Source organism: Phocoena phocoena, chromosome X (genome assembly GCF_963924675.1).
Source record: "Phocoena phocoena chromosome X, mPhoPho1.1, whole genome shotgun sequence".
Taxonomy (NCBI): domain Eukaryota; kingdom Metazoa; phylum Chordata; class Mammalia; order Artiodactyla; family Phocoenidae; genus Phocoena; species Phocoena phocoena.
In genome coordinates this window covers 40,833,381-40,849,993 of record NC_089240.1, presented here as the reverse complement: position 1 = coordinate 40,849,993, position 16,613 = coordinate 40,833,381, and the positions used below count along the sequence as shown (strand labels likewise).

At 46.2% G+C, this 16,613-nt stretch overlaps 1 protein-coding gene across 2 annotated transcripts in view; it reads right to left on the bottom strand.

Annotated features, from left to right (window-relative positions):
* The window catches only part of CHST7 (carbohydrate sulfotransferase 7), a 70,782-nt gene extending 60,398 nt beyond the window's left edge, over positions 1-10,384 (bottom strand). The window contains exons 1-2 of one of the 2 annotated variants that reach the window (XM_065900960.1): positions 8,703-10,359; positions 8,345-8,357 (exon numbers count right to left, since the gene is read on the bottom strand). In XM_065900960.1, coding sequence (XP_065757032.1) covers positions 8,734-10,197 — 1,464 coding nt within the window. In that variant the 5' untranslated portion in view covers positions 10,198-10,359 and the 3' untranslated portion in view covers positions 8,345-8,357; positions 8,703-8,733. Of the gene's footprint in view, positions 1-8,344; positions 8,358-8,702 lie in introns of both variants that reach the window. The other variant, XM_065900961.1, reaches the window with a different exon arrangement.
* Between the last annotated feature and the right edge of the window lie 6,229 nt (positions 10,385-16,613).

Here is a 16,613-nt window from a genome sequence, read left to right as displayed (position 1 = left end):
CTAAGATTCCGCAAGCCGTGCAGCCAAAAAAAAAAAAAAAAAAAAAAAAGCATCCCACTTTAACTGGCACAAAGATACTGAAAAATAGTCCCTAAAATTCTCACTAAACAATTTATAGAACGAAAAACATGCCCTTATAGTTATTAAATGTAGTCAGTATTGGGACTTTTCAAAAACAGGTGATAGGTCTTCCCTGGTGGCACAGTGTTTGGGAGTCCGCCTGCCAATGTAGGGGACACGGGTTCAAGCCCTGGTCTGGGAAGATCCCACATGCCGAGGAGCAATGAAGCCCGTGCACCACACCTACTGAGCCTGCATTCTCGAGCCCACGAGCCACAACTACTGAAGCCCGCGGGCGTAGAGCTTGTGCTCCGCTACAAGAGAAGCCACCGCAACAAAAAGCCCGCGCACCTAACGAAGAGTAGACCCCCGCTCGCCGCAACTAGAGAAAGCCCGCGCGCAGCAACAAAGACCCAACTTAGCCAAAAATAAATAAATTTATTTATTTACTTATTAAAAAAAAAACAGGTGATATACGTGCCCTCAGCTGCTGGCCAGGGACTGGTAGATGGGTGGCTGAGAGCGGTGAACGTGCCCCGTGGCCATGTTCTCTCCATAGCACAACTTCAAGTACTTATCCAAGATAGTGATTACCTCATCATTTAGAATCTGGGACTTGCGAATTCGAATTCTCTCCACCATCTTCCTCAAAGGCACGGTTTTCATAAACTCATCTTTGCCATCATGTTTCTGGACTTTAAGTAGATGACAGCAGAAATCCAGTACAACAAAGTACCCCTCCCTGTCACCCAAGAATTGTGGGAATGTGAATTGGTGCAGCCACTATGGAAGATGGGATGGAAGCGCCTCAAAAAGTTAAACATAGAGCCATCATATGATCTAGCAATTCCACTGCTGGGTATTTACCCAATGGAAATGAAAACACTAACTCAAAAAGATATCTGTACCCCCATGGTCACTGCAGCATTATTTACAATAGCCAAGATATGGAAATGCCCTATGTGTTCATCAGTGGATGAATGGATAAAGCAAATGTGGTATATACGTGTACAAGGGCCTATTATTCAGCCATAAAAAAAGAATGAAATATCACCACTTGTGACAACATGGATGGACCTTGAGGACATTATGCTAAGTGAAATAAGTCAGAAAGAGAAAGACAAATACTGTATGCTGTCACTTATATGTGGAATCTAGCCCTCCGCCTCCCACCCCAAAACCCATGAATTTGCAGATGCAAAGAACAGACTGGTAGTTGCCAGAGGCACTGGGTGAAGGGGTCAAAAGGTATAAAATCCCAGGTATAAAATAAATACGTCAGGGATATGTAATATACAGCATGGTGACTACAGTTAATAATGCTGTGTGTATGTGTGTATTATTATTTTTTTTTGGCCGTGCCGCACGGCTTGTGGGATCTCAGTTCCTCAACCAGGGATCAAACCCGGGCCCTCAGCAGTGAGAGCACAGAGTCCTAACCACTGGACCGCCAGGGAATTCCCATATATTTTAAAGTTATTAAGAAAGTGGATCTTAAAATTTCTCATCATAAGGAAAAAAACTACATAACTTTATGTGGTGATGGACAGTAACTAGACTAACTGTGGAGATCTACTGCAATATATACAAAGAGTGAACCATTATGTTGTACACCTGAAACTAATATAATGTTATGTCGGATCTCAATTTTTAAATTTTAAGGAATTAAAAATAAAAAGATTTAAGTACAAAAAGGCTACATACTTCTGTTTGAATTTGCATAAAATATTTCTAGACATATATCACAAGAAACGTAGTGGTTACTTCTATGAAGTGAGCCTGGCAGGTATTTTATATCCTCCTAAACTGTTGAACTCTTTTTTCGCCACGTGCTTATATTATTCCTAAAAAATTTTTAACACTAGTTTCAAAATAGAGAGCACCTGATTTTAATCCTCTGGCTGTGTTATCCTTAGCAATTACCCAACCTCTCTGAGCTTGTTTCACCATCCATACAATGGGGATACTATGTACCTCATAAAGCTAAGATGAGGACTAACTCGGACAACATGCACTAAGCTAGTAACACAGTACACAAAATAGGCACTCGATAAATGTCACACACCCCCACTTAGTGCCAAGAAAACTCGTAAATCCTCTTAATTCAACCTCGTCTTCTTATTGGTAGAACACTAAAGCCAAAATGGTTTAGGGACTTGCCAAGGTCAATCATGTAGTAACCAGGAAAGCCAGGCTCTGATGCCTGGGTTCCTGTCCCCTAATATAAAAACTGATTTCATATGAGCCAAGGAATGACTCTGCTACTACTCTATGGCCACACCTCAGTTCGCAGGACCAGCCTCCTCCCCTGCTTCACTCACCACATTTGGTGAGCCGTGATTTTTCCTAAACACTAAATCCACCATCAACTGAGGGGGTCCTGCCTGGGAAGGCAGCCCCAAGGGGGAGCTCCAAGAATGTCTTGGTCAAAGGCAGCACTAACCTCTCGAAGGGGCAATAATAATTTGGATGTGGATGTGTTTTTTAAAATTGCTCGCACCTTACTGCATCCCTGCCACTCAAGTACCTATCTATATGTACACACACACACACACACACACACCATCCTAACTTCTAGTCCTCTGGCTCGAACACAGTGCCTACATTAATTTACAATTAGGATTTTTTTAACATCTTTATTGGAGTATAATTGCTTTACAATGGTGTGTTAGTTTCTGCTTTATAACAAAGTGAATCAACTATACATATACATACATCCCCATATCCCCTCCCTCTTGCGTCTCCCTCCCACCCACCCTATTCCACCCCTCTAGGTGGTCACAAAGCACCTGGGCTGATCTCCCTGTGCTATGCGGCTCCTTCCCACTAGCTATCTATTTTACATTTGGTAGTGTATATATGTCCATGCCACTCCCTCACCTTGTCCCACCTTACCCTTCCCCCTCCCCGTGTCCTCAAGTCCATTCTCTACATCTGTGTCTTTATTCCTGTACTGCCCCTACATTCTTCAGAACCATTTTTTTAGATTCCAAATATATGTGTTAGCATACGGTATTTGTTTTTCCCTTTCTGACTTACTTCACTCTGTATGAGTCTCTACGTCCATCCACCTCGCTACAAATAACACAATTTCGTTTCTTTTTATAGCTGAGTAATATTCCATTGTATATATATGCCACATCTTCTTTATCTATTCATCTCTCAATGGACACTTAGGTTGCTTCCATGTCCTGGCTATTGTAAATAGTGCTGCAATGAACATTGTGGTACATGACTCTTTTTGAATTATGGTTTTCTCAGGGTATATGCCCAGTAGTGGGATTGCTGGGTCATATGGTAGTTCTATTTGTAGTTTTTTTTTTTTTTTTTTTTTTTTTTTTTTTTTTTTTTTTTTTTTTTGTGGTACACGGGCCTCTCACTGTCGTGGCCTTTCCCGTTGCGGAGCACAGGCTCCGGACGCGCAGGCTCAGCGGCCATGGCTCACGGGCCCAGCCGCTCCATGACATGTGGGATCTTCCTGGACTGGGGCACGAACCCGTGTCCCCTGCATCGGCAGGCGGACTCTCAACCACTGCGCCACCAGGGAAGCCCTATTTGTAGTTTTTTAAGGAACCTCCATACTGTTCTCCATAGTGGCTGTATCAATTTACATTCCCACCAACAGTGCAAGAGTGTTCCCTTTTCTCCACACCCTCTCCAGCATTTATTGTTTCTAGATTTTTTGATGATGGCCATTCTGACTGGTGTGAGATGACACCTCACTGTAGTTTTGATTTGCATTTCTCTAATGATTAGTGATGTTGAGCATTCTTTCATGTGTTTGTTGGCAATCTGTATATCTTCTTTGGAGAAATGTCTATTTAGGTCTTCTGCCCATTTTTGGATTGGGTTGTTTGGTTTTTTTGATATTGAGCTGCATAAGCTGCTTGTAAGTTTTGAAGATTAATCCTTTGTTAGTTGCTTCATTGGCAAATATTTTCTCCCATTCTGAGGGTTGTCTTTTCGTCTTGTTTATGCTTTCCTTTGCTGTGCAAAAGCTTTGAAGTTTCATTAGGTCCCATTTGTTTATTTTTGTTTTTATTTCCATTTCTCTAGGAGGTGGGTCAAAAAGGATCTTGCTGTGATTTATGTCATAGAGTGTTCTGCCTATGTTTTCCTCCAAGAGTTGGACAGTGTCTGGCCTTACATTTAGGTCTTTAATCCATTTTGAGTTTATTTTTGTGCATGGTGTTAGGGAGTGTTCTAGCTTCATTCTTTTACTACAGTTAGGGATTTGAACAAATTTTGTTGAATGAGAAATTCTAGGTAGGAACAATGTTTAACGAATGGCTATTCTTTAGCAGTACAGACTACTGTTTAAGCAAGAGATTTCCCTTTCAGTGATTTTTATACATAAGCCATTTGGCTTTACTAAAATGGAATGACTTTCAAAATGCTTTGTTAGGGATTTGGTGACGGCTGCTCATTTCTTTTTGTTTGGATGATTTCCTTAGAAAGAACACTTTCTGATCGTTGGGGTTTCGGCTACAGTGCACTTATCTCCCTTCCTAATTTCAATCAGAGGGTCCATCTATCTTGTGAAGAACAAAGACCAAGATGCCTTAAATGCCTAATGAAATGAAATCTTGGGTCCTACCAAGGGCAGAGGTCAAACGGATACATGCTGAAAAGGATAGGACAGCACATGAGTCTGTTCAGAATGGTAGTGGATAGTGTACCATGATGGATTATAGATAAGGAGATACAGACAACAAAGCATTTGAAGGAATGTGAGAGGGTGATAAATGGAGCCGTGAATAATTTAAGACGTTTCCATATTAACACCCTACAGCTGCTTGGTATTTCACAGCTCCAAGTTCTTTCACATAAACGACTATGGCAGACAGTTCGCTGCTCATCAACTTTAGTCTGCATCCTCATCCTGTTCCAGTGGCAAGGGCTCAGCCCAGGGGATGAAGCATGACGGGTCCAGGTAGGTGGCTCTCAACTTTGGCTGCACTATACAATCCCCTGGGGGATTATACAGTAATTATATAACTGGATCCCACCCCAGACCAATTAAATCAGAATCTCTGAGGATGGAGTATTTTTAATATTGACATAAGAAAAGAAAAGCTCCTCAGGTGACTGTAATGTTCAGCCAGGGCTGAGAACCCACTGGTCTAAACCAATCATGACAACCCCCTTCCCTTTCACCAATTACTGGGCTAGGGCAGAACACGTGACCCAGTTCTAGCCAGTGAGACATAAAAGGAAGTCGACTGGGGTAGGGGTTTCTGGGGATGGTCTTATAACTAGATTGGAGGAAAGACAGATACATGAGGGAAAACGCTACCCCTTAGTAACCACCTTCCTTCCTTTCTGCATTTTCACGGCCCTGTGTGGTTGGGTGAGGAAGTGATACTTCTTGTTGAGGCTACCATCTTGTGACAGTGGGAAGATAAGTTGGTGAACGAAAGCCAAGAAGATGGAAAAGATGGAAAGGGCCTGGGGTCCTCGGTGACTTAGTTTGGTGCTGCGGTCCCCACCCAGCCCTGAAAAAAAGCGCACTGACTCCCTCCCTGCCAAATCCTGGCTGTCAGGTCTGGAGCATCCAGAAGTCGCTCAGGTTAATTCACGTGCAGTCCCTCTTCACTGCTGAGCCAAGGGTGCCCCAAGGGTGCTCAGGTGCCCCAAGCGAAGGACAGCCATGAGGAGGACGGCTATAGAGTCAGGGGCTCTCCCGTGTAGGTGCTGTTGGCAGCGCTCAGGGATATTTTATTGGTTTGTTCAGTGTTTGTTAGTAATAAAGCTAAGTGTGGTTCTCACCCTAGAGTAGCCACTATGCCTGGCTGCAGTGCCAAAAGGGTGCCAGGGGACGGTAAAGGGGGGGGCGGGCAGGTGAGGGCGTGTTATAATGGAGAGATTCTGAGCTCTGGGGTCTAACACTCAGCCCAGCAGCCCAGGTGTGACTTTGGGCAAGGTACCTGACTTCTCTGAATCTCTGATTTCTCATCTGTAAAACTGATAATATGTCACGATGAAAGAAATGTTCACATATGGAGGTATGGGGAAGTCATTCTGGCTTATACATGATTTAACCCGAATGTGATGCTAACTAAAACAGCCTATTTGTGGCCTATCAAACGTACACGGTACTTCTACTTTAATTAGTAAAGAAAAGGGCGCATTGACCAGAAGTAAAGAATGTCTGTGTTAAAAATAAAGATTAAATGCCTTCCTTCCTGGGACGCTCATGCTGGTACTCCTTCAATGATAAGACTCCCTTCCCAGGTGCTGAGGACATACTGGCTGATCTCTTTTGTTTTGTTTTGTTTGTCTGTTTGTTTTTGGAAACCTTGAAGGAACGGATCCCTGAGTTGCTTAGTGTTCTTTGTTCTGACAAGATGTAAAACTGGTCTGAAAACCAAGCTTCTCTGGAGCAGTTCCTCAGAGTTATCTGACAGTCTTCCGGTCTTTGGGGCTATAGTCTTCAGTTTGGCTCAAATAAAACTCTTTCCTATTCTTATTATAGATCGTTTATTGCTTATTTTCATCGACAGTCACAGTAATGATATATCCACAATGCCTAACTCAACACATCGCACCTGAGGATCCATCCCCTTCCCATTCCTAGAGTGGAGTGTGACAGACTTTTGGAAACTCGTCAGTTGGTTGGTAACATTATCTTTCTCGGAACCAGGAATACAAGCATTTTGATAAATCCACTAGTTGGTGGTGACATGGTAAGTGCCCGATAATTCCAGCAGAAATGTGGGAGGAAGAGCTCAGTCACCAGAGTTTGAAAGAGCCTAAAGCTTGTTCCCAGATGTCCCTGCAGCCCTGCAAAGGAAGCCCCATTGGCTCTTCCAAACAGCAGCACCGATGTCCGGCCCCATAGTCACTGTCACGTGCACAGACTCTAACCTCCTAGAGGATGAAGACTGTGTCCTCTAACCCTCCTCTCTATTCACTTTCTTACCTCACCCCAGTCAGTGCCAAATGTTAGTAAAAATGAAAAAAAAAAAGAGAGTTTCTGGGAGATTGTCAATTCTTAAAACCATATAATGCTGCAGCCATTTGTCCTCGAGAGGCGTTCCCTCAGACCGGTGAAGGAGGATTGGAGACCCATTATGTTACATCTGTAAATACAGGATTAGCAGATGAAAGGATGTTTTTGTTAAAATGTGACAAGTCACCCTGTTCCTTTTACCTTCACTCTGGAAATCAGGAAAGAACACAGACTTCCTAAGCAATTACAGAAACTAAGAAAACGACTTGATCACTAGGAGGAAAATCAGCTTCCGAAGTCACTCTGAAACCCTGGCTCTATTCACAACAACAAAATCCATCTTCATTAACGTCTTCGACTATTGTCCTCAGAGCTTCATCCCAGAGGAATACTGAATTACACTATAAACTAATGAATGGAAACTTAAGTCATTTCCGCCCACCCGGCACTGCTTTTCCTCCTCTGGACTGTACAGGGCAGAAGGCTGCACTCTTCCAGCTCACACAAAGTTTGGGAAATCGCATTCCCACGCCACTAACTAGACTCCTGAGGTCAACGTCATGTAGAACAAACTTCCCTCATCCCAATGAACAGGCCATAGACCGACCCAGACACTGAACACATTTTGAGATCATTTAAGCCCCATTTTGGCATCTTAGGATACCTTAGGATATATGCTTTACAGAGAAAGAAAAAAATGGGAGGGGGGGCAGAAAGGGAATGTCTTTTCACAAAGCTCCTTCAGCAGTCACAGTCAAAGCTGCTACTGCCAATCCAAGGTTCCATCTCTCAAGTGGATCGGGCAGAGTGAGGGAAGCCCAGCCCTGAGGTTCTGTCCGCACTAGAGGAAGCAGACCAGGCAGCTTTTGTGACCTGATGTGAACGGAATATGGTCAAATATCCTGGGAGCGCCAGCCATTGGGGGCGGAGGTGGGAGGTGGGGGGAGCCACCCCTCGAGCCAGGGGAAAGCAAAGTCCATTCCACGCCAGTATACCAGAGCCTGAGGCACACACATGTGCAAAAGCTGTTGCAAGAGAAGCCTATGACTGTATGTTTGGTAAATCTGAAAGAAAGTCTCGAAGTCTGCACGTCAGAGAGGCAGAGGCAGAGAAATATGAAACAGATTAGGGGTAGGTAGGATAAGAGTCAATAACTTTCCCCCAAATTTTGCTTTTGGTTTTCCCTGTGCCTGCAAGCACTGCTGCAAAAGGTTTCCCCACAGGACCTAGTGGCATCAAGATAAAGTCATAATCATGGACCTCATATGGTCCCCGAAATCCTGTACTTTTCATGTCAATTCCCAGTCTCAAGTTTCATTGTGACTTTCAAACCTTCTCTACTCTGCTCAGACCCGTGATATCCCTCTTCCCTCTCCTTCCCCCATTCCTCATCCCCCACAGACGATCCTACCTTTTACTTCATAGGGGAAACTGGTAGTGTGGAGACCTGCGTTCCGCCTTAGCCATAATTAACCTCTCGCTTCTCTGGGTCTTCCTTTGAGAAGGCAGGGGGCTATGCTAGAGATCCCAATGACTCTCCCAAATGCTCCCAGCTGGACTTCCCCTACCGCTCGGATCTATTTTCATCCGGTGAGATCGATCTGAGACGGCATCCTTCCCCTCCCCCTGAAGGCTGATCCAAGCTCCCCAAGACCCTTTCCTGACCCTACCCTGCCGGGGGCCACCTTACCCGGATCCGTCCCGGGCGCGCGGGAGCGGGGCTACGTGGCGCCGTCGGCCCCCGTCTCCGGCGGCGTCTCCTCGTCCTCGGACGGCTCGGCGTTGCCGTCTTCCCAGCTGCGAGGGTAAGCCAGCAGGCGCATGGCTGGGGCGCATGCGGCCTCCACCTGGCGCACCTGCTCTCGGCTCAGGCGCTCGCGCCAGGCGTGCACGGCCTCGCGGGCATCGCGCGCCGACAGGTGGAAGGGCCGGTCCGCGCCGTAGGCCGCGCCGCGCGTCATGTTGAGCGCGAAGGCGTCGAGCGCGGCGAGCGCGCGCAGCCCGGCGAAGCGCTGCAGGCGGCGCAGCTGGGCGCGCGGCTGCCGCACCAGGTCCTCGTAGCGCAGCCTCAGGTAGCGGCGCCGTAGCCACGCTGGCGCGCCGCGCGCGAACAGCAGGTCGCGCAACCAGGCTTCGCAGATCACCTCGAGCGCGCCGGTCAGGAAGAAGTCGGCGCGCGGGGCGGCGGGCAGTGCGCGGGACGGGCCCCCGGGTCGAGCGCCCATGCCGTGCGCCAGCAGCACGCGGTGGAAGCGGTCGCCCCTCTGGCGGGTGCGCAGCACTTGGATGCTCTCGCGCAGCAGCCCCTGCCGAGACTTGAGGCGCGAGTTGTGCACGGCCCGCGGGTCGCGGAAAAGCTGCACCACCTTCAGGTTGAGGCCGGGGTCGCGCAGCAGGGGCACCAGCACGCCCAGGTCGAGGAGGCGCACGTCCTTGATGACCACCACCGGATACTTGCGGCACTCAGCCTCCAGGGCGCGGAGAGCCACGGGTGGGCAGCTGCGCTCGCAGGCGGCGTCCTCGACGAGGCCGACCTCGGCGCGGGCCCGGGGCGCGCCGGGGCACAGCGGCGGCGAGCAGATGACCTTGTTGGTCCGCCAGCGAAAGAGGGCGGCCGTGGTGAGATTGGCCGCGTCCGGGGCGCGCGCGGCGGAATCCCCCGGCGGCGCGTACAGCTGCAGCACCGAGAAGTCGCAGCGGAAGAGCGAGCGCAGCATGTCGCGCAGCGCGCCCTGCAGGCTCTCGGCGTCTCCCGGATACAGCGCCTGCCACAGATGCCACATGGGCTCATACAAGTAGAAAACGTCCGGGTGCTGGTTAAAGAGCTCGCCCAGGAACGACGAGCCCGTGCGCCAGGTGGCGTGCACATAGATGTGTTGCTTTTCGCGAGACGCCGCCTCCCCGACGGCGCCGTTGAGGTTGCCCCGGGACCTGGGGTACCGGCCCGCGTCCTCCTCCGCAGCGGGCCGCTCCTCGGCGCCCTGCTCGCGCTCGCCCGCCGCCGCCGCCTCCAGGCTCCACACTCCCAGGCTGCGCTGCAGGCCCGGGCAGTGCCCAGCGCCCTTGTCCCCGTCGCGGCCGCCGTCCAGGACAGAGGGGACGAGCAGCAGCACCAGCGTGTACAGCACCAACAGCAGCGCGAACTTGCAGTACTCTCGGCGCCGCCGCCGCCGCCGGCCCTTCATCGTTCACTGAACCCCTCCAGAGCGGGTGGGGCGCCCTTCCTCTCCCTTTCCTCGGAAATCCCGTCCCGAGTGCGCTCCTCCGGCCTCTTGGAGCCCCTCTGCGCCGGGAGGAGCGGAGTCACTGGGGCTGTGCATCCACAAGGGAAACTCTGGAGGCGGTGGTGCTAGTGGCGAATCCCCTGCCCTCTCCAGGCTCCGCGCTGGAGAGCCGCCTATTGGCCGACTAGGCAGCGGCCCGCCCCGCCTTCCACCCCGCAGCTTCTCCCCGCCTCTCTACCCGCTGGGGTTCGTCCAGGGCTCTGCCTGATCTGGGAGGGGTTGCCGCGGGGCGGGGGACGCCGGCTGGGGCGCACGGAGCCAGACCCCACCTTTCCCCAACTCCTCCGTGATGAAGTCAAGTCTTCATGAATTGAGTGCAAGCAAGGGAGGGGCTCGTGTGTACAGAATGTACCCAGTGACAGGACGTGGACCCCACCCGGAGAACTCCACTGTCTCTCCTGTTTTATGTCCCCTGCTTGGCCATCTCTGTCGTAAGCAGGCTCGCCTCCACACTATTTAGAATGGGGCCCCTGGTCACTATCTACATCCAGCGCCCCCGTCAGCCCCGGGGTGGGTGTTACTGAGCTCTGGATGGGAGCACTTCTCCACTAGCATAAAGACGCAGATTGCATAGTGCATCGTGGTCCAGAGGAATTGGAAGCACAACTGCGTTCACTCAGAGCATTTAATTGTTTAGGTGTAGCCTTTGCGGAAATATAAGTGTTGTCTTCCCAGGGTTTTGCCCGCTGAGGGCCATGCACGTTTTACCGACACCCTGAAGATCAGTTTACTCATTTGTAAAATGCGGATAAGTTTTAGTGCCTCCATACCTTCCAGCCTGAGATTTTGGGGTCCTTTGTTAGCACAGAATAACCTAGCCTATTATGACACACATGAGCAAAAGACATTTACAGAATCAGAGTGGTAGGATGCTGGAATTTCTCAGGAGCTCAGTGTTTATAAGGAGAATGGATACATGTGTATGTATGGCTGAGTCCCTCTGCTGTGCACCTGAAACTATCACAACATAGTTAATCGGCTATACTCCAATATAAAATAAGAAGTTAAAAAAAAATAAAAGGACCCATAAGGAGGAACATGTACTCAAGGATGGATGAAAAAGTGACAGGAAGTCCAAGAGGCAGATCAGAATGCCTGAAATACAAGAGAACTAAAAACGCTAATTTTTGCTCTGTTTCGGGAGGATAATGAACACCCCCTTGGGGAAGGTGTTGTAAGGTTAATGACGATAGAAAGCAAATGTACTCATCTCCACCAGGGGAAGGTGTTCAAACTGGAAAAGTGGAAATATCTCCAAAGATCTTCTCCTCTAGTCTTTTTCATCACAGCAACGACTCCACCTCTGAAATCACTAGCTCAGGCATCCTGCTTTTTGTCTACAGTTCCCTCTCCTTTCAGCCACTGGTTCAAATCCTCTCTATTTTCCAACCTCATTGACCACTACCCCCACTTACTTCTCAATTTTTCATATTCAGCTAAGAGACCCCAGACCATTACTTTTATTTCATTAATCAATTAATTATTTTGGCTGCGTTGGGTTTTCGTTGCTGTGCACGGGCTCTTCTCTAATTGCAGCGAGCAGGGGCTACTCTTCGCTGTGGTGCACAGGCTTATTGTGGTGGCTTCTTTTGCTGCGGAGGGCGGCTCTAGGTGTGCGGGCTTCAGTAGTTGCAGCATGCAGCTCAGTACTTGCAGCACGTGGGCCCTAGAGAGTGTGGGCTTCAGTAGTTGTGTCACGTGTGCTCAGTAGTTGTGGCACGTGGGCTCTAGGGTGCACAGGCTTCAGTAGTTGTGGCTCCCAGGCTTTAGAATGCAGGCTCAGTAGTTGTGGCACATGGGCTTAGTTGCTCTGCGGCATGGGGGATTTCCTGGACCAGGGATTGAACCCGTGTCTCCTGCACTGGCAGGCAGATTCTTAACCACTGCGCCACCAGGGAAGCCCCCAGACCATTATATTTGTCTTAACACCTTTATTAGAATATAATTGCTTTACAGTGGTGTGTTAGTTTCTGCTTTATAACAAAATGAATCAGCTATACATATACATATATCCCCATATCTCCTCCCTCTTGCATCTCCCTCCCACCCTCCCTATCCCACCCCTCTAGGTGGTCACAAAGCACCGAGCTGATCTCCCTGTGCTACGCGGCTGCTTCTCACTAGCTACCTATTTTATATTTGGTAGTGTATATATGTCCATGCCACTCTCTCACTTCGTCCCAGCTTGCCCTGCCCCATCCCCGTGTCCTCAAGTCCATTCTCTATGTCTGCGTCTTTATTCCAGTCCTGCCCCTAGGTTCTTCAAACTTTTTTTTTTACATTCCATATATATGTGTTAGCATACGGTATTTATTTTTCTCTTTCTGACTTACTTCACTCTGTATGACAGACTCTAGGTCCATCCACCTCACTACAAATAACTCAATTTTGTTTCCTTTTATGGCTGAGTAATATTCCATTGTATATATGTGCCACATCATCTTTAGGAATTCATCTGTCGATGTACACTTAGGTTGCTTCCATGTCCTGGCTATTGTAAATAGACTGCAGTGAACATTGTGGTACATGACTCTTTTTGAATTATGGTTTTCTCAGGGTGTATGCCCAGTAGGGGGATTGATGGGTTGTACAGTAGTTCTATTTTTAATTTTGTGGGGTTTTTTTAAACGTTTTTATTGGAGTATAGTTGCTTTACAATGCTGTGTTAGTTTCTGCTTTATAACAAAGTGAATCAGTTATACATATACATATATCCCCATATCTCTTCCCTCTTGCGTCTCCCTCCCTCCCACCCTCCCTATCCCACCCTTCTAGCTGGTCACAAAGCACCGAGCTGATCTCCCTGTGCTAATGCAACTGCTTCCCACAACCTATCGATTTTACATTTGGTAGTGTAGATATGTCCATGCCACTCTCTCACTTCGTCCCAGCTTTCCTTTCCCCCTCCCCGTATCCTCAAGTCCATTCTCTACTAAGTCTGAGTCTTTATTCCCGTCTTGACCCTAGGTTCTTCATGACCTTTTTTTTTTTTAGTTTCCATATATATGTGTTAGCATACGGTATTTGTTTTCCTCTTTCTGACTTACTTCACTCTGTATGGCAGACTCTAGGTCCATCCACCTCACTACAAATAACTCAATTTCGTTTCTTTTTATGGCTGACTAATATTCCATTGTATATATCTTTATATATAAAGATATATATCTGTATATATCTGTATAGACCTTCTTTATCCATTCATCTGTTGATGGACACTTAGGTTGCTTCCATGTCCTGGATATTGTAAGTAGAGCTGCAATTCACATTGGGGTACATGACTCTTTTTGAATTATGGTTTTCTCAGGGTATATGCCCAGTAGTGGGATTGCTGGGTCATATGGTAGTTCTATTTGTAGTTTTTTAAGGAACCTACATACTGTTCTACATAGTGGCTGTATCAATTTACATTTCCACCAACAGTGTATGAGGGTTCCCTTTTCTCCACACCCTCTCCAGGATTTATTGTTTGTAGATTTTTTTATGCTGGCCATTCTGACCGGTGTGAGATGGTATTGCATTGTAGTTTTGATTTGCATTTCTCTGATGATTAGTGATGTTGAGCATCCTTTCATGTGTTTGTTGGCAGTCTGTATATCTTCTTTGGAGAAATGTCTATTTGGGTATTCTGCCCATTTTTGGATTGGGTTGTTTGTTTTTTGCATTTTGAGCTGCATGAGCTGCTTGTAAATTTTGGAGTTTAATCCTTTGTCAGTTGCTTCACTTGCAAATATTTTCTCCCATTCTGAGGGTTATCTTTTCATCTTGTTTATGGTTTCCTTTGCTGTGCAAAAGTGGTTAAGTTTCATTAGGTCCCATTTGTTTATTTTGTTTTTATTTCCATTTCTCTAGGAGGTGGGTCAAAAAGGATCTTCCTGTTATTTATGTAATAGAGTGTTCCGCCCATGTTTTCCTCCAAGAGTTTTATGGTGTCTGGCCTTACATTAAGGTCTTTAAGCCATTTTGAGTTTATTATTATTATGTTTTGTTTTGTTTTGTTTTATTTTGTTGCGGTACACGGGCCTCCCACTGTTGTGGCCTCTCCCGTTGCGGAACACAGGCTCCGTACGCGCAGGCTCAGTGGCCATGGCTCACAGGCCTAGCCGCTTCGTGGCATGTGGGATCGTCCCGGACTGGGGCACGAACCTGTGCCCCTGCATTGGCAGGCAGACTCTCAACTACTATGCCACAAGGGAAGGCCTTGAGTTTATTTTTTGTATGGTGTTTTGGAGTCTTCTAATTTCATTCTTTTACATGTAGCTGTCCAGTTTTCCCAGCACCACTTACTGAAGAGGCTGTCTTTTCTCCATTGTATATTCTTGCCCCCTTTATCAAAAGTAAGGTGACCATATGTACGTGGGTTTATCTCTGGGCTTTCTGTCCTGTTACATTGATCTATATTTCTGTTTCTGTGCCAGTACCATACTGTCTTGATTACTATAGCTTTGTAGTATAGTCTGAAGTCTGGGAGCCTGATTCCTCCAGCTCCGTTTTTCTTTCTCCAAGGTTGCTTTGGCTACTCGGGGTCTTTTGTGTTTCCATACAAATTGTGAATTTTTCTGTTCTAGTTCTGTGAAAAATGCCAGTGGTAGTTTGATAGGGATTGCATTGAATCTGTAGATTGCTTTGGGTAGTAGAGTCATTTTCACAATGTTGATTCTTCCCATCCAAGAACATGGTATATCTCTCCATCTGTTTGTTTCATCTTTAATTTCTTTCATTAGTGTCTTATAGTTTTCTGCATACAGGTCTTTTCTCTCCTTAGGTAGGTTTATTCCTAGGTATTTCATTCTTTTTGTTGCAGTGGTAAATGGGAGTGTTTCCTTAATTTCTCTTTCAGATTTTTCATCATTAGTGTATAGGAATGCAAGCGATTTCTGTGCATTAATTTTGTATCCTGCTATTTTACCAAATTCATTGATTAGCTCTAGTAGTTTTCTGGTAGCATCTTTAGGATTCTCTATGTATAGTATCAGGTCATCTGCAAACAGTGACAGCTTTACTTCTTCTTTTCCGATTTGGATTCCTTTTATTTCCTTTACTTCTCTGATTGCTGAGGCTAAAACTTCCAAAACTATGTTGAATAATAGTGGTGAGAGTGGGCAACCTTGTCTTGTTCCTGATCTTAGTGGAAATGCTTTCAGTTTTTCACCATTGAGGACGATGTTGGCTGTGGGTTTGTCATATATGGCCTTTATTATGTTGAGGTAAGTTCCCTCTATGCCTACTTTCTGGAGGGTTTTTATCATAAATGGGTGTTGAATTTTGTCAAAAGCTTTTTCTGCATCTATTGAGATGATTATATGGTTTTTCTCCTTCGATTTGTTAATATGGTGTATTACATTGCTTGCTTTGCGCATATTGAAGAATCCTTGCATTCCTGGGATAAACCCCACTTGATCATGGTGTATGATCCTTTTAATGTGCTGTTGGAGTCTGTTTGCTAGTATTTTGTTGAAGATTTTTGCATCTATATTCATCAGTGATTTTGGCCTGTAGTTATCTTTCTTTGTGACATCTTCCTTCGGTTTTGGTGTCATGGTGATGGTGACCTTGTCGAATAAGTTTGGGAGTGTTCCTCCCTCTGCTATATTTTGGAAGAGTTTCAGAAGGATAGGTGTTAGCTCTTCTCTAAATGTTTGATAGAATTTTCCTGAGAAGCCATCTGGTCCTGGGCTTTTGTTTCTTGGAAGATTTTTAATCACAGTCTCAATTTCAGTGCTTGTGATTGGTATGTTTATGTTTTCTATTTCTTCCTTGTTCAGTCTTGGAAGGTTGTGCTTTTCTAAGAATTTTTCCATTTCTTCCAGGTTGTCCATTTTATTGGCATATAGTTGCTTGTAGTAATCTCTTATGATCCTTTGTATTTCTGCAGTGTCAGTTGTTACTTCTTTGTCATTTCTAATTTTATTGATTTGAGTCTTCTCCCTTTTTTTCTTGATGAGTCTGGCTAATTTTTTCTCAATTTTGTTTATCTTCTCAAATAACCAGCTTTTAGTTTTGTTTATCTTTGCTATTGTTTTCTTCATTTCTTTTTCATTTATTTCTGATCTGATCTTTATGATTTCTTTCCTTCTTCTAACTTTGGGGTTTTTTTGTTCTTCTTTCTCTAATTGCTTTAGGTATAAGGTTAGGGTGTTTATTTGAGATGTTTCTTGTTTCTTGAGGTAGGATTGGATTGCTATAAACTTCCCTCTTAGAACTGCTTTTGCTGCATCCCATAGGTTTTGGGTCATCGTGTGTTTATTGTTATTTGTTTCTAGATATTTTTTGATGTCCCCTTTGATTTCTTCAGTGATCTCATGGTTATTAAGTAGTGT